Source organism: Anarhichas minor, unplaced genomic scaffold, assembly GCF_050575085.1.
Source record: "Anarhichas minor isolate MPS153535 unplaced genomic scaffold, ASM5057508v1 ptg000010l, whole genome shotgun sequence".
Taxonomy (NCBI): domain Eukaryota; kingdom Metazoa; phylum Chordata; class Actinopteri; order Perciformes; family Anarhichadidae; genus Anarhichas; species Anarhichas minor.
In genome coordinates, this window is record NW_027466456.1 from 18,910,003 (window position 1) to 18,934,888 (window position 24,886).

Consider the following 24,886-nt stretch of genomic DNA (forward strand, 5'->3'; position numbering starts at 1 on the left):
TCATTTGCTCTCCAGGTTGTAGCACTGCATCTCGCCCCGCTCCTTGCCGTCGTAGCCGGGCAGAGGCTGCCCGTATTTGTCCACGCACCAGCAGTAGCCCCGCCTCCTGCCTTTGGATGGACGGCACTGCGAAAACAGGTCGGGAAAAATAATTAGTATGGCGATTGCTTGCTTTTACCAAACGCTATGCAGAGATGAACATGTACAGACTTCGAAAAGAAAAAAGGTTTGCAACAGACAGTTCATGGACAAACATCACTTGACAAGCTCTAACTTCCATCCTTAGTTTAGAGGCCGACGGAAGAAAATACTGGAAAGTAGCGGAGGACTTATCGCTTTGGGACTGTCTCAAAAACAGATTAGCGTTTCCAAGGTGAGGAGTTGCCCTGACACAGATTTATCAACACAACCCTCAACGTGCATGTGTTTATTTTAATAAGACTCTATCTCTCTTTGTTGGCTTTTAGGTTTTGGATGCTTGTCAGGAGGCCGAGTCATGCCTCAGCAGAACTCTAATAAGACAAAACACCATTGATCACGGAGAGGAATGCCCTGTTGTCTGGAGCTGCCTCGCAGCTTTTATGTGCTGTATCAGAGAGAGAAACACTGCATAATGCAGCTGCTCGCCTTGTGAAAGACGAGGATAAATGTATCACGACCAGAGCAGGGGAGTATCGCACAGGCGTCCAACGTGCAACCAGCATGCCGTTGAGTTTGTCCCCTCTGTGAGCTGTTTATCTATCAGGCTAATGTGCTCCTGACCAGCGGGGGCAAACGATGAAAAAGCAGATTATTTTTGATGGAGAGGGGCAGGGAATGAGGAACTCACTGAGCGAGTGAGAGTGAAGGAGTGTGAAGGTAAACATGGAGTTGCTAAAGTATTTGCCAAGGCCAAGGTTGGAGGGCTGCAAGGAAACCAGCGCTGCTATTCTGGGAAACTCGCAGAAACTAGAAATCATCTGGAGGTGATTATGGCCTGCGCATGCACGAGCGCACATAAACACACATCAGCAAACATGTAGGCGCACACAAACAAGATTTGTATCTACTGTACATATACATACCCCCCACCAGCACACACACGCGCGCACACACACACACATATGCAGTAACATCAGATGTCCCACAGGGGGCAGGCCATAAATATATATACCTTTCTCTGTACACCAGAACACTGGATTTCAATTGAAACAACGGCTATGAGGTTCAGCTGCTTACTTTGACGATGAAAATGACTAAACCAGTGGATTTGCATTTTTAGCCCATTTACTGTAAACCACTTGCCTTACAGGTAGCCATTGGTCACCATCCATTTCTGTACAATATGAAAATGAATTAGCAGACTGTTGAATCTACAATCGATACAACACTTGCGGTCTACATTCATTTGTGTGTAAGTTACACAATACTTTTTTTTTAATGCAGACTTTTCACATGAATCTTAACTTAATCTACATTACCGCACAATGACAATCTAACCCTGACTAAACTAATGCAAACTGCAGAGAAATTAAGGGAAACCAATGGCTGCCAGGGATGGTAAGAAGAGAGGTATTCGGAAGGAGTGCACATCCATATAGCATCAAGACTGTCGAAGGCTAACAAACGGCACTGGTCCTTTGTTAAAATGAGTTGTGTGATTTTAGTGACATCTAGTGGGGAGGTTGCAGATTGCATCCAACTGATAACCTCTTCTCTCACCCGTCCCTTTTCAAGGATGTCGGAGAAGTACGGTGGCCTTTAGGTAGTGTAAAAACGCAAAAGGCTTTTGCCAATGTTTGGTTTGTCCGTTCTGGGCTACAGTAGAAACATGGCGGTGCAACAGGGCAGACTCAGTGAAGAGAACCCACTCTCTATGTAGATATGAAGGGCTCATTCTAGGCTCACGAAAACACAACGATTCTTAGTTTCAGGTGATTATACACCAATGAAAACATAGTTATTATGAATATGCTCTTCCATTTTCTGCCACTTAGTTCCCCTAAATGTCACACACTGTACCTTTAAAAGCTTAAAATAACCCTGATACACTGCGTCACATTGATTTAAAGATGCTTTTGTCCACAATGCATTATTTATATTTTCTCATTTCCATACATTGGGAGCAATGTGGTTCAGTGTCATGCTCAAGGAGAATTCTCCTTGTGGACAGGAGGATCTGTGAATCAGACCACAAACCAGCTGGGAAGTAGCACAACAATGTTTGCACAAGTGCAAAACACACAAGGCAGCGTTGCATCATTTAGCACCAGCCAAGATGTGATGAGTTGGGGAGCAAGTGTGATGAAACAGCTGCTTTTTTTTCGAAGAGCTGCTGAACAATGACACTGGGAATTAGGACGTTGGTTTATACCGGCACGTGATAACTTGCGGTTACGTGTCAAGACGCCACTGGTGTGTCGGCTTATATTGATGACTTCAACATTGGAGACTGCAACTGTGTTGCATCTTCAACCAATAGCCAACATCGATTCTAAATGTTTATTCCCATTCTTTCCAAGAGTTGCGTAAGAAGATCGATACCACTCTTATGTCTGTACGTTAACTATGGAGCTGTAGCCGGGAGACTACTAGCCTAGCTTAGCATGAAGACTGGAATCGAGGGGGTTATGTTTGAATATCACCACTCCAATCATCAGGTAGAGACAAACTTGTTTTGCCACTGTTGACTAACTTATGTTCCCTCGGGCACAAAATGGAACAGTATTCCAGGGCGGACTCCGTGAAGAGGACCCACTCTCTGTGTAGGTATGAAGAGCTTATTCTAGGCTTATTGTGTGGGGAGGAAATATTACCCTGAATACATTCAATTTTCATTCATAATGGCCGGTAGTGATGGGTAACGGTAAGCTGAGAGAATAACACATATTAACAGCCAGGTTTGCTTTTTTTTCTTCTTTATCACGTTATGTTTTACTTTCTCATGTATTTGAGAAGGTGGTCCACGGAAATCTTTTAAAAATCAGAAGTGGGCCTTAAGTTACAAAAGGCGGAGAACCCCTGCACTCCTGTACTCCTTCTAACTCCCTTTGGGGATATTTCCCAAAATGCCAAAAACAAAACGATCGTAATATTTACGGACTGCATTGCAGCCGGCTGCGCAGCGATGCAGAAGCAGACAGACCCGACAGAATTTAGAGTGTGACCAGGTGTCTGTTTCCGGCGTCTTCGACATCCACGTGCAGCCTGAGTGCATGATCAAAGGCAGCTTTATAGAGACAGAGGCCTATTAAAATACCTCGCCAACAACTACCGCAGCAGTCTAGGTGCAAGTACGCAGCCAAACATGCCCCATTCTCACGCACGAAGAATCAAGAGATTATTTTCGGTTTTCCTCCTTCCTCTCTTCCTCCTCGTCCTCCTCTTGTGTCTTACTCTTTTTTCGTTCTCTCTCTTTCCTCTCCTCCCTTCATTACCCCTCAGGGAGCCATCGTCTGAGTCTGCGGCCAACTTCTATTTCGGCCCCGACCCAGTGGACGTGACTGGGCAGAGGAGCTTAACATTGTGTTCCTCTGCTCTGGTTAATGATGATGGAGTCCTGTATGTGCTTGGTGTGTGCGTGTGAATGTGTGTGTGAATGTGTGTGTGTGTGTGTGTGTGTGTGTGTGTGTGTGTATGTGAGGGTTGAAAAGCCAAAGGAGAGGCGGAAGGGAGAGGAAGAGCAAAATGTGCATGTGTGCATTCCCCTGTTGCTTGGCTACCTTTGAATTTCCGCTCAGTCTCTCTTTCATCTGAGAACTATTAGCAGTCATCTCAAGCAATCCTTTCTTTACGGCTTGACTCTACACACACACACAAGAATGTCAAAGACAGCCAAACGTTTGCTGAGGACTGGCTGTCACTTGACAAGGACTGATAGAAGTTTTTTCTACCCTTTGTTGTAAACATTGTTTCCACACTTGTTTCCTTTCAAATACAAACTACTCCTGGTCACCTAAAGGACTACTCATCGACACTCACCACCTGTTGCTTTGACTCATGGCGGTAAACAGAACATTCTCTATGGATATTTGTTTCTTTTTCTATGAAACTGGGTTGCTTTTGGGTTGCTTTTGGAACATCTTGAAGCTGACTACCATTACGTGTCCTCCATGAAGCACAGTGAGACGAGTAGAATAAACCCAGTTTTTGGAGGAGTATTCCCTCAAGGTGCTCACTGATCCAAGCATTCTGAGCCTTACAGCCCTGACAGTGGCCCTGCGTGGTCCACATGGCCGTAACTAAAAAAGCCCATTTCATCTGCCCCACACACACACAGACACACACAGACACACACAGACACACACACACACACACACACACACACACACACACACACACACACACACACATAATGCCACCTTTATGGGGCGTGTATGTGCGTGTGTTGTCCGCATGAATGTGTGCTCTTGTGATGCCGGTCTTTATAACTAATAGCAGCACCGCAGGGCTCTACGGACATTTACAAGAGCCTAGTCTGACCACAGGATAAACACAAGCTCATAAAATGCAATGTGTGTTTATAGGGGCGCACGCATATGTATTGGTGTAAGAGGGTGCATCTGTGTGCGTGTGTGTGTGTAAGTGCATTGGGAGTAGCTACAGGATATTGCGTTCTCTGATAAATAGTTTAATGAGAGTCCCAGTGAATAGTTGTAGAAGAATGGAGGCCACACAAACTTTAAAATAGAAGCCTAAAAAATCAATATATATACGTTATGAATGAATGTAACGAAAGACTTTGCAAAGATTCTAGAAACTTAATCAATGGCAAATCTGATTATCACCAAAGTCATTCCTGAACTTAAAATACCAATTTCCAATTATTTGCAAGTTAAAGCATCTCTAATGTAAGTTAATTTGCTCCATTTCATATTATTCTAAATTGAATACCTTTGGGTTTCTCAAATAAGGACAAAAAACTATTCGAAGACATCAATAACTGATCCGCTGACTTGTGACAGGCCCTATTTTTGATATCTTTGAGACATAACGACCTCAAATACACAGTTGAGTGTATACAGATGTTTACACAACACTGGGTGTGTTCACACAGACGACACATAGTGCAAACCCCTTGTGGACAATGTCAGATTACGATGTTTACTTTATATGAATCATTGCAGCCAGAAGGTATAATCTGGATTCAAGCATCAGTCAATAATGAAAGTGAGTATTATCTGAAGCCTTAACCAAATCATGATGGGGTATCAAACCTTAATACTTCTGTATATGTCTGTAAAATCAGGCAATGAACATTATCACAAGTTGACATTAAATGTTTGGTCATAACTTATTCTTCCTGATCTTAATCATAACTTTTGTTATTTAAGTTGTTAAGACATTGTACACTGATGCATTGAAGAAGAAGGGTTTGGTAGAAAACATATTTATATTCTAATAAATTATAATTTTGTTATCAGCAGTGTAACTCAGGTACCGCATTGGCATTGGTGATGACAAATATGACTATTATGCAGCAGCCTTGGCAAACAAAAAAAAACAAAAAAAGACTTGCACATCCCCAAGTGAGAAGGAAGGCGAGGTGGATTAGAACTCCAGGGAGGGAACGGAACGAGAGAGAGAGAGAGAGAGAGAGAGACAGAGTGAAAATAGATGTCTGGGTCCCCGAAGGTTGGCCCGTTATTATAAAGCCATTGTGGTCGGTGTGTACGTTTCCACAGATCCTTCTGAGTCACGCTCAATAAGTCAGTCCTTATGGGCCTGGCACTGTCGGGACACAGTGGGGGAGGAGGGATAAGGGTACGCAGGCACCTGGCTCACATCCTTAACCCACTGACTCTTCCTCCTCCTCCTCCTCCTCCTCTTCCTCTCAACACACACACACTTAACTCTGAAAGAGCACACAGAGAGACACAGACACTGTCGTCCCATTCACAAACCCTCTGCGGGGTGATTCGTGGCCAAACAAGGAAGGAAAAAGCCAGGTGGGCGGAAGGGCAGGATGGACCGAATGATGGAGCGGGCAGGCAGAACAAAAGACGGGTGGATGACTGTAGGAAAGGGCACAATGGGGGTAATGATGGGTGGGTGAAATGATGAATAAGAGAGAGAGAGAGAGAGAGACAGACTGAGAGTGACAGGGAGAGAGAGAGAGAGAGAGAGAGAGAGAGAGAGAGAGAGAGAGGAAAAGTGAGTGTGAGACTTTGAGGGGTGTAATGAGTGGGTCAGTGTTGGGCATGCGTGGCCTGAACTGGGATACTGGGCTAATTCATATAACTGCTGCTAAAAATAGGTTTCTCCGTAGGCGAGGTAGGGCTTACCCTGCTCAACCTTCTCCTCCACTGCTAGGGCACTCATATTACCAGCAACATGTACACTGAAACCTACACACATGCATGCCTGTGACTTTTTTTCCTTGTGATAGCAGACCCTTAAAACAAGATTCCACCCCCTAATCAATCCTTCTAGTATCAAGACTCACCCTCTGTAGTCTTACAAAAGTGGTTGTTAAAAAGTGTTTTTATAAAAAAAAACGTTATCCTTAATGTAGATTCCGCTTTCCCACAATCCACCCGTTTGCTCAGTACATTCAATTAGTCACAAGTGCCAAATGTGAAGAGTGACAAATGACAGCAGTGTGTGTACAGCCATACTTTGGCAGAGCACAGTATGTTTGCAACATACTGAGCATTGTATGTGGAGTGGACCGTAAGGGAGCAAATATTTCTATGATCATTTTCTTGTGCTGTGAAAACGTATCACCAATTGAGTAGCCAACATGAATCTAATCCGACCTCAGATGCTTTTCTTTTCCAGGAATCCAAGATGCTCATTAGGAACTCTGGACCTTTTTTCTGAATATGACTCCCCTCTCCGCAGTGAGTACTTTGCAGTGGCCGTGCGACTTTCAGTGCAGAGTCTGCGGTACTACTTAATATCACATACTGATCAAGTATCCCTGATAAAACAAAAAAAACTGCTGCAAAAACATCTGTATTCATTCAAAGTAAAAGCAAGAAGTGCTTGTTGCTGATGTCACCGGGATGGGATTGAAACAATAGCAATGTAGCTGGATTCTTGACTATAGCCAAAAAACAAGAGAAAGATTTTCCGCATCTGCAATTCTCACACAATGCCTGCATGTTATTGTTTCTTTGTGTGATAACCGTCACAGTTATCTACTGTTTTCTAATCCGTTATAAGGAATGCACAAAAGAGACTTATGTATAGTAAAAAGGGTGTGTTAGTTCCCTGTTTGACTCCTGGCACTATTTGTTGGAAAATGAAAGATAAAACTACCAGCTCTTACCAGCCACCTTTCAACAGTTCGTAAGCATTTTATATTAAAAGATTTCGGGTGGAATATCACTTTGAGATACGAAGGCAGCCTGTGTATCATGTGTATGGTTATGCCCCTATTTCCTCTGCTTAGTCCTTCACCCATTCCCCCCCACACACCCCCACCCCCACATCCCGACCCCTCTCCCACCTCCTCCCCCCCTTGCTCCCTTCTTTTCACAGTATTGTCACCCTAGACGGTTCACACGGTCTCCTCTTCGCTGTGTTTCCGGTCATAAATCTCTGCAACACACCGTGAAGGCACATCCCCTCGGATGAATTTAACACAACACCCTGCACCCCACCGGCCCTCTGAGAAAAGGGCTGGCACACTGCTGCACACACACATTTACACACACACACACATACACTTAGACCAGAGCTGACGCTTTCCTGGTAGGTATTTGTTGATGGAATCCGGGAAAAGAACGACGAAGTGTCTGATTTTAATGAAAGTAGCGATGAAACCTCACTTTGGAGACTTTGGGGAAAGAGTGAGGTGGGAATCTGAGAGGATGATTTTATTGTGTATGTGTGTGTGTCTGTTATGGCTCGAGTTGGTCTCTGACGCATGGTTCTTGTGGCTTTTTTTTTTTTTTGGTGACTCATGCATTTCTCAGAACGGGCTCTAGCTCCGTGCAATCCCTCCGATAAGGCTCCCAACCTCAGGAAATGGGATGGTGGTATTTATTTGACATGCCGTGTGTCTCAACAATGCCCCACCGCAGCTCCCATCTATCCTCAGCCTTCCCCGCCTCACCGCTCCCTCCCCTTAAGGTCAGCACATCAGCCGCCGGACTACTCCAAATGAAGTTTAGCTTCCTTGTTTTTTTCCCCCGTCTTACAAATGAGCAGGCTATGGGTGGCCCTGAGTCTGCTGTACCACCGACAAGAAAAACTAAACCAGTGAGTAGCCTGTTTGTTTTTCTTTACCTCACCAACAGCACCCCACACCTACACACCCTCACCAAAACTACCGCCATCAAACAAGCACCATACATACACTCCCCTGCCGCCACATCTACCGTGCCACACACACTCCCAGACCACATTCTTACATCCCTACCCCCCACACTCTCCCACACCACACACCCACAAACACACCTGACCGACTTCATTTCCTGTGAGGCATGAGTCAGACGGCTGCAGTGCATTTACCGGAGTAATACATGGTTATTAGCCATTCTGATAATATAGTGTTGATGTGGCTGTCAAGGCAACCCGAGCTGCAAAAAAAAAAAGATGAAAAAAAAGGGGGGGATTGGGCATGTGTGGGTGGGTGGGATGAGTCGGAGAGGATTCTTTGGAAGTGTTCAGGCATGCGGTGGGTCTTTTTGCATGTCCGCAGGTGTGTGTGTGTTTAGGTGTGTGACAGAAAGAGAGCGATGAAACAGAGTGGAGAGTCATTCACCTGTTTTTTCTTGTAGAAGCCCTTTCTGTCACAGTTGGGTATGCGGAAGCCCCTCGGATTGAGCACATTGCTGATCTTAAGTCCGCTCAGGATGCTCTCCATCTCCCGCCGACACGGGCCCTAGCAACACGATAAACACGGCCAGTGTTACACACTCATCCCAACACAATCACGGACATGAGGAACATGAGGAGTGTCCATGCAATTACAGTTATAAGTTCATGGTGAACATAAGAGTCTATAAAAGTTAACCTCCTGAGCCCTGAATGTCCCATTAACTCCCCCCCCCCCATGTACACTGTATGATAACATATTTTTGGTTTCTGCTTGGTCAAACACAACCTTTGGGCTAATTGATACTTACATAAAGAGATATATTAAAATCGTGGATGGCCATAAATTTCATGGCTGCAACATCACATCAAAATTGAATCATTTGAATGTCTTGCGCGGCTTTTTTAAGTCCCTAAAACTGAGTTTGCTATTTTTGGAAAATTGAAATGTTTTTGCTTGTCTGAACAGCATCCAGTTGCTGTGATGAATGATCCCACTGAGGGTCCGAAAATGAGACCTTGGGTCCGAAAATTGGTACCTTGTCGCACAAAATGTTTGACAGAATACAACCAAAAATATGTCGTTGAAATTACAGTAGATAACCTAAAAGCCTGTGGAGTGTTTAACCACAAATTGCTCTGCAAAGCAATGTTTTGCTGAGAGATTCCCCGAAGTGTTTGTGTCTTGTGTTTTCCTGCACACGCTCGAGGCTGCAAACACACCACGTGTTGACAGTGATATGCATTCTTGCAAACTGCAACCATGTGCCATGGAGAGCTCGCAGTCTGTAGGTGTTTCGATTCCAACAAATGGCAAGCAGACATAGTAGGAACAGCACAGGTGTTACTAATAACACTAGCGATTCCTCCTTTCTGTTTAAGTGCTCCAGTGAGAGTGACAAAGGCCAGCATGATCAATACCAGGACCCTGACATCAAAGCAGCTGATTCATTTTATTATTTGCACCTGCGCTTTTTCTACTGTGACAATTCAAATTGTCTACTGCAGTTTGCCCAAGGTGGACCTTTGTTGCAAGTCGTTCCCCATCTCTCTCCCCTGACTTCTTGTCATTTCGTAGGAATTGAATGAATAAGTTGCAGGCTGCTGTCTCTCCAAGGCATATGGTGCTGATGCCGAGCGACAGAGGTTGGTGGTAATTAAGAATAAAATAGATAATAAAGAGATAGTAATAAAGACATGGGCCAAGCTAATATTAACAAAAGCTTTGAAAATGTTTTATGGCATAGAAAATGTTTGTATGCTTGTTTGTTTCAACGTTTATAGGGGCACCTAACAATAGTTGTAAGGCGGCCTTGAGAAATTGTGAACCCGTGTCACCTTAATTACAATGCCCCTGATTACTTTACAAAAAAAGAACATATTTGGATGCAATCCCTTTGTAATCACCAACATTTTTGATTAGAAGCCGAAATTTACAGTAACTGATAATAATTACATTTATTTTGTAATTCAAAGACACAGCTCTGTACATGTAGCTAATTACTTTGCAATACATCGTCAATTTATGTAATTTCAGTGATGTCTCAGTGAAAGTATCCTGACAAGACACAAAACCACGACGCTGCACTAATGGATAGACTTCACTCTGAACAGGCCTGAATACCTCAAATGAAAGCTTTGCCGCGGTTAACGCTATAGCTGACTTGCAGTTTTTAGTCACTCTTTGTGAAACTTTCCTTTTCAGCGGTTACGTGTGGTTCATAATGTACATTTTTGAAACACTATTGTTTTCAAGTTTTAATTTGTCATAAGATAAATATTGCGTGCATAATACAAGGTAGCTAACATTAGCACTTACTAGCTAGCAAAAGAACATTTTAGCCTCTCTGGTTCTATTCTTCTCCCTGGGTAGCATCATGTTTTCAAATGGCCACTTCATTCGATTAAAATGTTACTTTGTCCAAAGGTAAATGTCCTGTATAAAAAGCTAAAATTGTTTTGTTGCTCAATGACATTGTTAACGATGTCTGTCTTCGAAAGGCCAACAATATCAAATTTGTCCAATGGTAAATAATTTAAACAAAATACAAAGAAGCTTGAGGAATAAATAGCTAGCAAGCTAACGGCTTTAAGCCAAGACAAAATATCCAGCTGGTCATTTCTTTTAATTTCACAGTCATACAGCTGTCTTGATGCCTCTGCCTTTACCGTTTTAACTATTTTTACAGACTTCTCATTGCCGCTGGGTGTAACTTACATACTCAATCTCCCTCTTGTTCTCCAGGGAGAAGTTGTGCATGTCCATATTGGCTCCTCCTGACACCAATTCCACCTTGTAGCTCTGGGTCTTCCTGTTCTGATCTTTCTGGATCAGCTTGTTGTGCAGAGGAGGCCTGGTGTCCATCGACCCCCGGTTGTGCCCGCCCTTCGCGGTCGTCACACCGGGCAACACTGGCACCGTCGCGGTCACGTTGGCACAGCCTTCTACCTGATGTCCAGCGTTCTCTAAAGGGGTAAAGGTGAGTCATCAGTTTTCAGATCATAAACGGTCTGTTTAAGATGTTTCATTCTTACTGAACAATGCTGAGGTTAACATCCGACTCGTAGAAGATAATACATACATCATGAAATTTGGTGGCTCATTCTCTGTTTATGCACCATTTATAGCAGTAAAAAAGTGTTTCGTATCGAAATGAAAACCCAGATAATAAAAATCACTCTACTTATCTGTCGTATGTGACCTGAATTGAAAAAGAATAAAGGTTTTATGAATCTGAAACTGTGTTTAAAACAGACTCTGCAGGCTAATCGTCTGGGTTTGACAAGTGACCTGGTCCTAAGTTGCCTTGATGGAGTAAAAGCATAAAATTACCCCGCGCAACCGTTTTGTGGATGACCAATCATAAATGTAGCAAATTGAAGCAATAAATTCCTCAGCGCTATTTAAACAGAGGAAGCTGAGTTGTCGTGCTTGTAGAGCCGTGCCAGCACTGCCTAAATGCCGGTATGCTTGTGCGTGAGCTACTGACGTCCGGAGGATCCCCGCCGGCTGAACCTCCGAGTCAATTAAAACAATGTTGTTCTTCCTTGCCTCCAACTACGTCAAATGACAGCTTTTGCGGTAAATATAGCACGCACTGAAGAATTGATTGCTTCAATGAACTGCATTAACTAACAAGGATTTGACATCCATATAAAAGGTGGCAAATTTTCCCTTTAAAGCTTATAATGATATCTTACCATAAAACTCTATGTGGTGCAAAAACAGGGAATCAGCTCCTAAATATTGTCATACATTTTTCCCTTAATTTACTTCTCAGCTAGGATTTTACTTAAGTACTCTGGTGAAACATTTTAATGTCAGCAGTGTCTGCTTTTCTTAATCCAACAGAGAAGTCTTGACTGCCTAAGAGAGGCCTGTTTAAAAGAGACGAAACAAAGTTAGTTCATTGCCTTGTGGGCTGTTTGGAGCCAGAGCTGAAGCCAAGTAATAAACAGAAACATGACGATTTCATATCCACAAATTTCCACAGCATGCAGACCAAGAGATAGTCACAGAGACACACTGAGTGTAAGCAAGACTCTTTGCTGTAAAGAAGAACATGTTGTGCAGTGCCGGTGTAGGGAAGGGGAAACGGGTATTGGGGCTAAAAGAGGAAGAGGTTAGGGCAGTAAGAGGTAAAGTGGGAGACGAGGGAGCAGATATATTAATAGCCTGTGGTGCTGGCAAAGATTCCAGTCAAATCGTTAAAGACAGAGTGGGCAACATCTGACCGAAAGGAATAGAGGAGGGGGCTCCAAACACTCCTCCCTAATATAGGAGAGAACCAAACTACCCGCCATATGCCACCCGGTCAGCCACGGGGCCACAGTTAGAAGTGCTAACTGAGTTTGGAGACGTCCCGAGGAGGCAGAGGGACGATGGGAACACACATGCAGCGGCTCACACACACCCAAACAGTTTTAAAACGTTAACTCAAAGCAGATTTTGTGTTTGAGAGCTGCGGTGAGGGCGGCGGACGGGCATGCAGGGGTGTAGCTCGTGTGGGCAGGCAGGCTGGCAGCCCACCCTTTCTCCGTGACCACCTGATCAATTAGTGACGTGATTGGGCTCCGCAGTCTCCCAGGCTCCCCAGAACTTAGAATAACAACATGGATGTCAACAACAACATCAACTGGAACAAGACAGCGCCAGAAACCAACAGTGATCTTTGACCTGATATAGCCTCCACATGTTTTTTCTGAACCCTGCAAAAATGTCCATAAATGTCCATAACCAGGGACAGAAATATTGAGGCCTTATTTAAGATTCCAGCAAGCATTAATTTTTATTGTCAATATACACTTTTATATAACCTTTCAAGAAAGTCTGGGGCGTTTTAGATAAACACATTACGCAATTTGTTTGTATAATGGGACAGGGGTAAACAGCACAAACTGCGGTGAGGAGAGCTTGTAAATGTCTGGGAGGAGAGGCTGCTCTGGAGCTCCATGGGGACTGATGGTGGTGGAACCACTGGGCTGCACTTACACACTCTGACCAACAGGGGCGCTTAGGATCATCCCCCCCCCTCTCCAACAGTGGAGATACTGGAAATAAGCCTGCATTTATACCTGTCTCACTGCTGTTAGACAGATGCTGCAAATATAAATAAGTTTATATAAAATGACAGAATGAGAGGGAAAGCAGTAAAGAGAGAAATATACAGGCTAAGTTACAGGAAGTGAAAAAGTAAGTGTGTGTACCCGCTGGTGGATGCATAAGCATGTCTGTGTGTGTATGACAATGTGACTGTTGAGTGCTTGCACACCACACATTACTTTGGCCAAACCAAATAACCAGGAAGAAGAAAACACACAGAGGCTCTTGGAGGCCTGACGTCAGCAGTGCCTAAACACACAACAGTGTGTATTCACATGTAGGTGGCATGTGTGCCGTTTCACCAGTGTGAGCAGCGTGCATCCATTCACACAAAACACCATGCAGATATAAGGTCCCTCGATATTGGCTGGGTGGCATGCAATGTTAAATATGCAGTTTGGGCTCCTTGGTAATTACTTGAGAGTGCACTCTGTCTTTGAGTGTGTCTTGGATGCTTATGGGTAACTCAGAGAAATGATTACCCACCCCCCCTTTGCCACACACCCGACATGTTTTGGCCCACATCCTGGATCAGGAAAGCAGCAGCACATATTTTCATGCTGTGTACAAAAATCCATGAGCTTTACTTGAAGGAAAATGAGGACATTACAGAAGACAAGGACATGGTCTGCACTCAGCCTCAGCTAAATACTGTATACTTACAGTATGTATGTGGCATTCCTTAACTATTGGTTTGAGGGAGCCAGGCTGCGTGCGCGTGCATGTGCTTGACTGCTTGTGGCTCTATTTGTGTGTGTGTGTGTGTGTGTGTGTGTGTGTGTGTGTGTTAGTGAGAAAGAGCAGTGTTGCTTTTCTTAAAACAAACAATCTGCAAACGGCAAAACGACAATCTTTTAATTCCTTAATTTTAATTTGGCAATTTAAGCATGATGGTCCAAAGATGTGCCCACATGGTAAAGAAAGTGTCCGCCTGGTGGGAAAGCAAAGATTAATTGCTGCGTAAACCTCCAACCCAAGCTGGCGTTATCCACTGAAACTTTCAGGAGCCTATGGGACTTGTTTAACCCGGGCAAACCCACCATCACTGTGCAATGTCAAGTCCCCCTTCTAAAAAGCCCACGACTAAAATTGTGTTATTCATTGTGGCATGCTGCAAAAAAGCCCACTGAAAACACTTTGCACATATTTACTTGTGCCTTAATATCTTCAGTAGATCAGTCAAAGGATCATTATCTCATCCACAATCAATACAACGCACTTAATCGTTTTTTTTTTCCATGAGCAGGGAACACCCCAGACCTGGTCAACACAGAGAAATACCTCACGATTGTCAACAAACCGTGAAAAGCGCAAATAATAACAGCGCGTCTTACCTTGTTTTGGCACCGGTATGAGAATGCCGTTGAGTTTTTTGGACGCGGTGCCGGAGCACACTCCCCGTCCCTCCAACAGAGCTTGCAGGGGTCGGCTCTCCCCCGGCTGGTGCTGGCAGGTCAAGCTGGAGCCACAGCGCGCCGTGTACACTCCACACGCCAGTCCCTCGCCGAGAGCGCATGTCATGCAGCAGCCACAGCCGGGCTCCCTCACGCGCTCGGCGCAGTCCTTCGGCAGCGGCTTGCACTGCAGGAGCGCCCCGGCGTCGCAAGGCTCGCATCGGACCACCGGCCCCACGGTGCCGGCGAGCCCGCTGAACGCAGCCAGTGCGGCGGCGAGACAAAGCACGCAGAGACCGGGCATTCTGCGGATTAAGCTGGTCACAAAGGGACAGTATGTGAGTTGTCGCGTCGGCTTAAGGGGACTTTCTGTGACACAGCGAGCCAGCTAGCCTTCTCCATCTGTATTTTGTTTTACGCGAACTTCTCATTTTATACAGGCGGAAAAAGAGCCAACAAGTCACACCCTCCTCCGTATGAATAATGTAAACGGAGAGCCCCGATATGAGGGACCGCTACATCCAGTCAGAAGAGAGCGAGAGAGAGAGAGAGAGAGAGAGAGAGAGAGAGAGAGAGAGAGAGAGAGAGAGAGAGAGAGAGAGAGAGCTGCTAAAACGCTCAACTCTTTTAAACCCTTATAATAATTTACTGAGGACCGATCATCTTTCATGCTCTGGCATAAGAGCAAAGGTGTTTGTTTCCATCTGTTAATTTGGCCTCTTGTTAAAAGACAGGCAAGTATCGGGAGCTGCAGATGGCAGAATGAGTGTTGGGTTATCTTCACTCTCAGTAGTATTGATATCATATTTTATGTTACAGAAAAGGTGCACATATGCAGATTTCCACCAGAAGATAAATATGCTGTGCCAGGGAAGATTTCCTCTGTGTTGACTGTTCCCAAACCTGTGGAGGTTTCCACACCACTGGCCACATCCCCTGCTGACATCAAAGGTATGTGAGTGAATGCCATTGGTGGTACCCCCCACATGCAATACTGATAAAACACTGGGCAGATGTGTAGGTGGCCTCCATGTTAACCCACAAAAACAATGATTTTTTTTTGCATATAACTTGTGCGCGACCACATGCTCAATGGAAGGTGCAGCCAAAGAGGTTTTGCTTTACTGCTCTGGTCTGTAGAAGCTGTTCAGATGCACATGTCAGTCAGAACACCAGCTACAGCTAACTGCGCACATGCCGGCCAGACCGCATACCTGACCCTTTTGCCCAAGTAGTTTTCAGAGGCGGCGCTTACCTTTCACATACACTGAGCAGACCTGGTGATCTGGCACTTTGCATCGCCCCCCCCCCCCCCCCCCCCCCCCACACACACACACACACACACTCTTCTCTCCCATGAGTCCCATCGGCGAGCCTGCACCTTTCTCCTGAATGGCCCCCCACAGGATTTCAAATTATTAGAAAAAAAAATGTTCAGATTCTGCCGGCTCAGCATCGCCCCCCTGTCCAGCATATCCTCCTGTTCTGCAATAACAAACGCGAGAGGGGGGTACACACTGAGAAAATAAAGCAATCAGTATTGGCCATTGTGTGATTTCCACCACAGAAGCAGAAAAAGTGTTGAGACTGCATTATGAAAAACAAGCAAAGGGTAATGAAACACCCCCAGAATAGCAAGAAAACATCTCCAGCTAAGATTAGTTTTCTTATTACTTGACTTTTTTTCTATTCCTGCATTTTTTCATGTCTGAAATATTCATCTTCTGACCTTTGGCTTGTTTATTGTCTGCCCATCCGTCCAGGGTATGATTTACCTAAAGCACCTTACCGTTTAAACTAATTCAGCAAAAAGACAGTTTTGGGAAACTGCCCCCTTTGTGTGAATACAGTAGGATATACATAGAGTTTATTTTGTCATACCATAAAGGGGACAGGGTTAATCCTAATGTGCTGTTATTGTTTGCCTGGCTGAAGATAGCTGTTAAACCAGTCTTCAGACAATATATAAACAGCCAAATGGATATGACATTCTCAAGTTCATTTTTGCCTGATCAGATATCATGCAATGCAGAAGAAAGTCAACCAATGGCGACGCAACATAACATTCACCTTGTTCTGCACATCCATTGGCATCCTCCAGATCTCAGAGTAGGAACAGAGCTGTAATTTGCCTCAGGACAATAAAAAGATCAGACAACTGCTGGCACATGTTCAACCCGTCTATGTTGCAGTCTCAGCGAACTGCAATAAGAGATGCTATTTGTCTTAGTCAACAATCTTGTCTTCATTTGGCATATGCATCTTTTTTCTTTCACCCTCTCTGTCTTCTCCCTGTCAAGGTAACTCATATTCTCTGTAGTTATTAATCTCTCCTTCGTCCCAGTCAACATTCCTCTTCGTAGCAATGCAGCACATTTCAGGCTGTAAATCATTAATTGGAAACCCAAAGTCAATGACGGTCCTCAGTAACACTGGCACAATGCACTTTATAATTTGAGGTTTTGTGGGAACGAAAGGATCTAGACAGATTTATTTGTTTCCTTCCTTCACAAGTGAATTGAGCAGTAAATTGTCTTGCTGTCAACATATGCTTTATTCATATGTGAGCTATACCATCAGCACGCACCGCACTCGCTGACCACGTTATGACCAGCATATCCCTTTATTCAAAGAAACGTTGACCTGCCTTGCACCATGAATAATGTCGACAGTTATTTAGTGTTTTTTCAGTGGGGCAACTTTCAATTTTACCACAATGCGCTATACAGTTGGTCCACAGTGTGCTTACAGTGGATCCTCTCTTGGTGTTTTTCACCCTCAGAGTTACAGTTCTTAACCCTTACTGTGAGGGTCAAATTTGACCCGTTTTGACATTTGACAGCAGTAAAAATACCCTAAACGTCATTCTTTATGCCTGAAAATTGATGACTTTTCCTAAAGTGACATTATAAAGGTACCTGAGCTGCCATTTCAGTGACTGACATCATGGCAGCAAGATTTAGTGTGCAACAGGAACTTGATCTGTTCTTCCAAGATGAGGAGGTTGACAGTGATTTGGAGGATGTGTCAGAGCAGGAAGACGACGTGGAAGAAAACTCTGATTACTGACTGATTACTGACTAGTTTATAATAAGCATTTTATTATGTAATGTTTTGTGTTCTAAGTGGTAAATGTTGAATTAATATTGATAATCATGATTTCTTATGATATAGCAGTGGGGACAGCGTTTAATGGTTGCAATGATTAAACATGGTTGTATTATAAATTCCAACAGTTCCAGAATGTTCATGCCATTTTCAAATTCATTACAATATATTTAAGTCATTATGGCTTTTATGTTTTTATGTCTTATGTTAAACAGGACATGATAATGTGTAATAGTAGATGTTTTTCTCCAAAAACGAATGTTGTAAAACTTAAAAAATACACTCTCCCTGCTCTCTGAAACATGTATTAAGGATTAATCATACATTTATCAATGAGACATAGCCTATTTAGACATTCTAAATAGATCTGTAGTTTAAAATTTGGTATAGACACTTACTACGAGGGAATTCTTGGTCTGGGTCAAAATTAACCCGAACCATACTGTGAAGGCATTCAATATGAACAGTATGTAAGGGTTAAGTCAGTGTGAGGGTGGAAATTCTAAATTGGTCAATCTGCGAGTCACCTGACAGAAAATTAAAAAAATATATATTTTTTTCAAACATCTTGCTCTGTTCTCATAGAAAAAGCTTAGTTGTCATCAAGAGTCATAAGTGAGACCTAAGAGACAGCTGAGCAAACTCCATCTGCTGATGAACACGCTGACAAGAGGTTGTAAACCCAAGAAAAAAGCCAATAAGTGGATATTGAGTTAAGATTTTTGTCCAATTTTTGTCAATGATGAGTAATTATTACAGAGATTTTGGAACACGGTGATATCTCTAACAGGAAGCTCACAGGAAAACTGTGTGCACAACTACGGTAATTACGGTAGTAGGAAACGGAGTGGAAGGAAGTGGCTCTGTAAACTTTGATGGATGTTTACTGTGAACAAGTTTTCTTCGGTCATATGTTTTCTTTTAAAAATATTTGCGCACATTCCAAGGGCGCTGACAGATTTGAAATTAATTTAACATTCCGTGAAGCAGCCAAACAAAGGTCTTTCTTATCAATCCATTTCAACTTGGTAAACATCCTCATAACACAGCCCAAATGTTTCAAGATAGTCTGCTTTGTGTCTCACTGCTGTTGTTGTACATAGTTGGCTTGCTTTTCCTATCAGGAGAATGATTCAAATGTATTTTAGTTGAATGATGTTGACTGTGGCTTACGGGGGAAAAAAACATAAATAATATGTTCTGCCACTTTGTGTTGGGGAAAATCATTTGGTGCTCCTTAACTCACCCGGGGCGCTGACAGCGAGGACAGGCCTCGTCCGTCATGGGGGAACATGAAGATCTGTGTTCGTTGCTGAAGGCTGATACTGTAGTTGCATCTGGGATGTTTTGGGGCCTTTAGACAACAAGACTGTATGCATGTAGTACAATCTGGTGAACATGCAGTACAGAAATAGAGGGGTTAGTTTATGGACGTTGGAAATCTGCTAGTTCCGTCATAATCACAATTGACATCTAGCATTACCACCTAATACTTAAAATTGCCTTTTCTTTTCTTTTGGTAGTTGTAGTAAAGTAGATTTGGATAAAACCATTTGTAGGATGCCAACTTGGGTGGTAAACATCTGCCTTGTTAACCATCATCCTCAAACCCCATTAATTTGGCTGTTTGGAGGTTAAGACTGACAGAATCATTTTTTCCAGAAAGTTCAAGGCCTATAGTTGTTGTTGTAACTGTGTCGGTAATGGTTAGAATTTCCCTATAGGTTTTTTTGTGGATATGAAGCAGGTAAACAACTGTGTCAATACAGCCCTGTTCAGCTTTTATGTGTTTTCCTACTTGGATAAACCTGAAAATGTCCACATTTTCCACGGCCATCATAGGGACTTGTGTGTGTACATTCTTGGAAAGCACAGGACTTACACAGGAGTTTGAATAAATATTCCAGAAAGTGTTCTCACGATAACATGTGAGACTCATACAGCAAGTTCATTTTTCACCCTTTTTCTAGAGATAATGGTTCAGCTTTCATTGAAATCTATTAAATGCCGGCCGCTCTTTATTGATTGCTGTAGTGGGGGCTGCTCTAAAGCAATGAACTCTGTTATATCTGTTTTCAATAAATTCAAATAATAAACATAGCCTGACTGCTCTCTGTCACTGTCTTTATTACACGGTTAAGGAAACATCTGGAGGTGAGCAGAGGAAGACAGAATGAGGAATTTGTAGAGCTAGAAAAGGTGAAAAAAAGTTAACTCGGTTTTTAATCAAGACAGCTGCATGTGGGAGCAAAGAGAAGTGAAAAGTTTGGGCTTATGTGTTATGATGTGTTTGTGGTGAAGTCTGTGCCGTTTGTTTGGGCTACAGTTAGATATGCCTGGCAGCTCTCAGCAGGAGGTCTGAGTCCTGCCCAGCAGAGGCTCCCTCTAATTGGTCAAACAGGCAGTGTGGCACCTTGGATTGAACTCATGCCTGGAGGCCAGGTACGGCATACTTAGCAGCATCCTGAGGAAAGATCACAGTCATGAGCTTGCAGTCGCCATCTGTCTTTAGGTCAGCAGTCCTCCCACTGCTGGCCGGGCGGAGGGAGGAGGCTGCTACGGGAAGGAGATACAAGGCAAGACAATCTCGCCTGGCACTCTCAAGTTGACCAACTCAAGTGACACTTTCCTGAGAGTGGGCCAATTCCAGGCTGCTAAGAGGATCAGTTTCCCCTTCCTGTCTTGACACACATAGCTAGTGCCACTCAGAAGTCTTCAGGCTCGCCGCTCACCAGGCACAACAGCTTCAGACACTCCTCCGCGCTTTCTAGAAGACATTCGGCCCTGCAGCGTGGACGGGATCAGAGAGTGTTTCCCTGCAAAGTCCTCACTAAGAGGATTGCAATATTAAACCTAACTGTCACAAAGTCTAACTGTAACCACAGGTCGGCAGCAGGAAAAGGCCAGCAGTGTAGCTCCTCTTCAAACAGACTAGAATAGATCCATCCATCCATTTTCTGTCGCTTTCCCCAGGTAATGGTGGTTGGAATAGAATACACAACAATAGAGTTGGATAGGCCTGATTTTCAAGGGAATGCATTGGGATTGAGATTTTAAAAAGACTCAAGGAAGAAGAGCAGACAGAAGAAAAGCATGACACAGTGCGGGAGAGAGACACAGAGAGGTGTCTAAGCTTGGGTCTTGGAGTGGTGAGCCTTGCACCGACCATGCAACATGTGATGTTACATCCGGGGAGCTGGGCATGTTCTTCATGTCTCTATAGATCCTGTGTAGTGGCATACATCTCACAGACAGGCACTTTCACTCATTATAAAGAGTCAGACTTATAGCTGCTTTAATCAATATCTCAATATCAACAATGGATGAAATTACTATCTAATGGTGTCAAACCCGCCGTTAATTTTTACAGAATTCTGCTTTTTTTTTGGCCCACAATTTTACCTGTTCTGGTCCACTCTCACCAACTTTACGCTACCTTTCCAGCACCAAATGGCAAACACTCAAAGTTAAAGGTGCAAGATGGCATAATGGGAGCCTATCGTTGCCTCTCAAAGGCTCTCAACATGGCGACAACCAGCCGGTTGGTTCAAACAGCGTCAAACGTGATGACAGAGCTAACCGTGTTTACCTGAGGGGGAACTGGAGGGTGGGTGCTACGCTTCCGTAACGACTGTCAGTTGGGACGGCATTACCAGCTGTAACCACCATATGAGAGCAGTGCAGAGGGCGGCCATGAGCTAACCAGTGGAGTGCGTCAGATGCACTAACATGCACTAAAAGCATATACGTCCCAGCTATGCAGACAAATCCCAGAAAAGCTCTGATAACAACACACAGAGGGAGAGTGACTTCATTCTCTTCTCAGGTCGACATGAATCTTTACATAGCAAATATTTGTTTGCTGCTATATTGATGTTCATCTCCTTTAACAATTTTTTGGTGAACCGATTGTAAGAACCAGATATTTCCCTCAGAAGTTGTCATAGACCAAAACAGGGTTTTATAGCAGATTGACTGTTCAATTTACATCCATCAGGTGGCCAGAAACATGACTTAAAATGAAGGCTAATGTTACTCCATGTCTGCTAGATGTCTAAGTAGCGAACAGTTTGCCCGCACACTCACCATAACAACTAAATAATTTCTCCAAGTGGTTAACAACACAAGACAAGCAGTAATAACACACAGAAGAATTTAAAAAATGTAATGATCAGTACTCAAAGACCTAAAAGACATTTGCTGGTGACTTGACATTGACTCACCCCCAGAAGCCCTAAAAACAGCTCTTCAAACAAATATCCCAATACCAATATGTAGTTTTATTTCGGGGGGAATTTTCGTGGAGTGACCCTTGTGTACTTTCATGATTCTTGCAATTTTGGGATGTATCCACACGGTTTAATGCACTTATTTGTAAGTTGCGTTGGTTAAAATTGACAGCTAAATAAATGTAATGTAATGTAAAAAAGTTTTTATTACAGAGAGATGATGGAAAGCAAAGGGAGCTTATGGATTTGAAATGATAAAAGCTAAAAGGACAGGTGTTATAGCGCTGCAGAGTCGTGCCAAAAAGGCCAGAATACGGCCGATTATGTATGAATGTAACCCCTGTATATTTTGACACATGTTGGAGCCTGACCTGACATTGAGCAGGTGTGTGCCAGAATGGGCTAAAAGGCAGCATGTCCTGCACACCAGCTGCAGAGTGGCTCTGGCTGAACCCCGCCGCCTGCTAAACCTGCGCGCCTGACGTGCTGTTTGGATTGCGGGTGACTGATTAGGTCGCGATGTGGAGCCCTTCAACCAAAACGCGTCTTTGCTGCTGCACTTAGCCGGCTAGCAGCTGCTCTGAGCAGCACCTAGCTGTGGCCTAATGGATGGCTTCCACGGCATAGCCTACATGAGGAAGGGCTGACAGGCTGTATAGGAAAATTGAGGTGTGGCCATGATGTTCGACACGTAAGATGGTGTACGGAGCCCAACTTATCGGACCCTGCCGTTACAGCAATACATATGATCGATGCCCATAACAAGTTGCAAGAGCCTGTTATTGCTTGTTTTACCCAACTTACAGCACAAACTCTACACATATGATATTATTCTCAGCACAACAGCCTAAAGCAGCAGAACTCTCATTTGAGAAGCACAAGCCAGCACATGTTTAGTATTTATGCTTGATAAATCAAAATTGGTTGGTCAGTTCGTTTTCTGCTGATCAACAAATTCAAAAACAAATTCGGTAGTTTTGAGCATCCAATAACCACCCTTTGTGGATTAGAAAAGTTTGTTGCCTCGGATTTAGTCTTATAACAAAATTGGAAAAAAAATGCCCAATATATTCCAAAAACTTGTATTTTTGCCAAAAATTGCTAAACACAGCTTCTGCTTTATCACTTTCAAGGTTAGTCATTGTACTTGCTTACTTTGGTTGAGCTATACTTTGGTGAAATATGCCAAATATAGTATATTGTACATACAGTATATATGTTGGAGCCTATACTGCTTTTAACCAACGACCATACCGAGCTGAATGATAAAAGAGCAGTGGGATCTTTTCAGAACTGCCTTTTGGTGGGCGTTTGACTCTTGAACATGTGTTTTTAGTAGATCGTTCCTTTAAATTATCCAACGTATATGTGCTTCCTGCATGCTGAAAGACATGAAGCCTAACTGTGCTCCTTACATCAGTGATTCTGTAAAGGGCATGTTCAGCTCTGCAGATTGTTTAGGAGATTGAGGGTATGTGGGGGGAGCATTTAATGGCACCCCCTGTTTATCGCTTAGCAGAGAGGCTGAGTGAGGCGGCAGTGGTGTGGTAGTGGTAGTGGTGGTGGTGTTGGTGGTGGCGGGGTGGGGCTTGCAGTAAAGTAGGTTGGTAAAGTAAATACACAGTGCTCCTCTTTCAGCAGTGGAAAAACAGAGAAGAATGAAAATGTAATCTCACTGCAGCTTTTAAATCTGTCTCCCCTGCGAGAGACCTTGAGAACAACACGTTTCCCATCAAACGGCAGATTAATCTTGCGTAACTCATGCACATCCCGGTCCTCTCACAGTGCCGGGAAGTCTCTGTGGGAGTCCGGCGGCATGAGGGATGATAGGGGGGGAGACGGGAGGAAGGGCTCAGTGTGCGCATCATATCATCTGATTTGTGGGGAGTCTGGGGGAAGAGAGAGCAATAATAAAGATGCCAGGAGTGAAAGCAATATAACCCCATGGGCCAACATCTCTCTGAAGAGCTGCCTCTTCTAGGTTGTGTTTCCATACCACCTGCACTGGGTTAAATGGCAGATTTCAGATGGAGATATATGAAAAGTAGTAGCAAAACTGTCAGTACAAAGATAGCAGAGAAGCATGACAGTGAATTGTTTTACAAAAAGAGAACAGTCCGGAAGATACTGTACCTAACACCACAAAACATCCAGCTTATCCTGTTTGTAATTGCCACGGGGAGATGGACATTAACCTTCTTTCCCCACTTGCCAGTTTGTAGTTAAAGTGAATCTGAGGTCATGCGTATGTGACATCTGAAAATGTTTTGTCTGATTTGTGGTCTGCCTTTTGTGCTGTTGAAAGTGAGCTGATGTAACGGACATTTTTGTGCCCACTCATGCTGACATTTCACCTCCAAGATCACAGTAATAAACATCAACTATCAGTACCACAAGGTATTGTTCACAAGTCCACTGACCGTGACACTGTCATTGCAAAATAAACTTCAAAGCAGATAAGGATATTCTCTTTTATATAAAACAATATTTAGATTTCAGATAGTATTTTAAATGATTATTTAAATCCATATACTTTTAATATGTGGCATTAAATGTATTATATAGTAGTTTATTGTCATGGCAGTGTTCTTCGTTGAAAGGTATAGCTTAAGGTACAATCCTCGAGACCTCAATGTGCTTCAAACCAACTAAATCGTACAACACGTACAAGACACGTCCAAATCATACACTTAACCATTATCCCTGTAATTAATAAAGTGTCTGTGTAGTAGGCGTAACGTACAATTGTGAATAATGGTGCATGAAACTGGCAGAACGCACCCCGACATCCAATTTCAGCCTCTTTG

The 24,886-nt window shown here is 43.6% G+C and overlaps 1 protein-coding gene across 1 annotated transcript; it reads right to left on the bottom strand.

Moving 5' to 3' along the window:
- Nucleotides 1-15,046, bottom strand: LOC142947054 (insulin-like growth factor-binding protein 3). Its single transcript, XM_076088702.1, has 4 exons — nucleotides 14,683-15,046; nucleotides 10,964-11,211; nucleotides 8,693-8,812; nucleotides 1-126 (listed from the first exon to the last, which is right to left on the bottom strand). Exons 1-4 carry the CDS (start codon nucleotides 15,044-15,046, stop codon nucleotides 1-3), a joined length of 858 nt encoding a protein of 285 aa, XP_075944817.1.
- Between the last annotated feature and the right edge of the window lie 9,840 nt (nucleotides 15,047-24,886).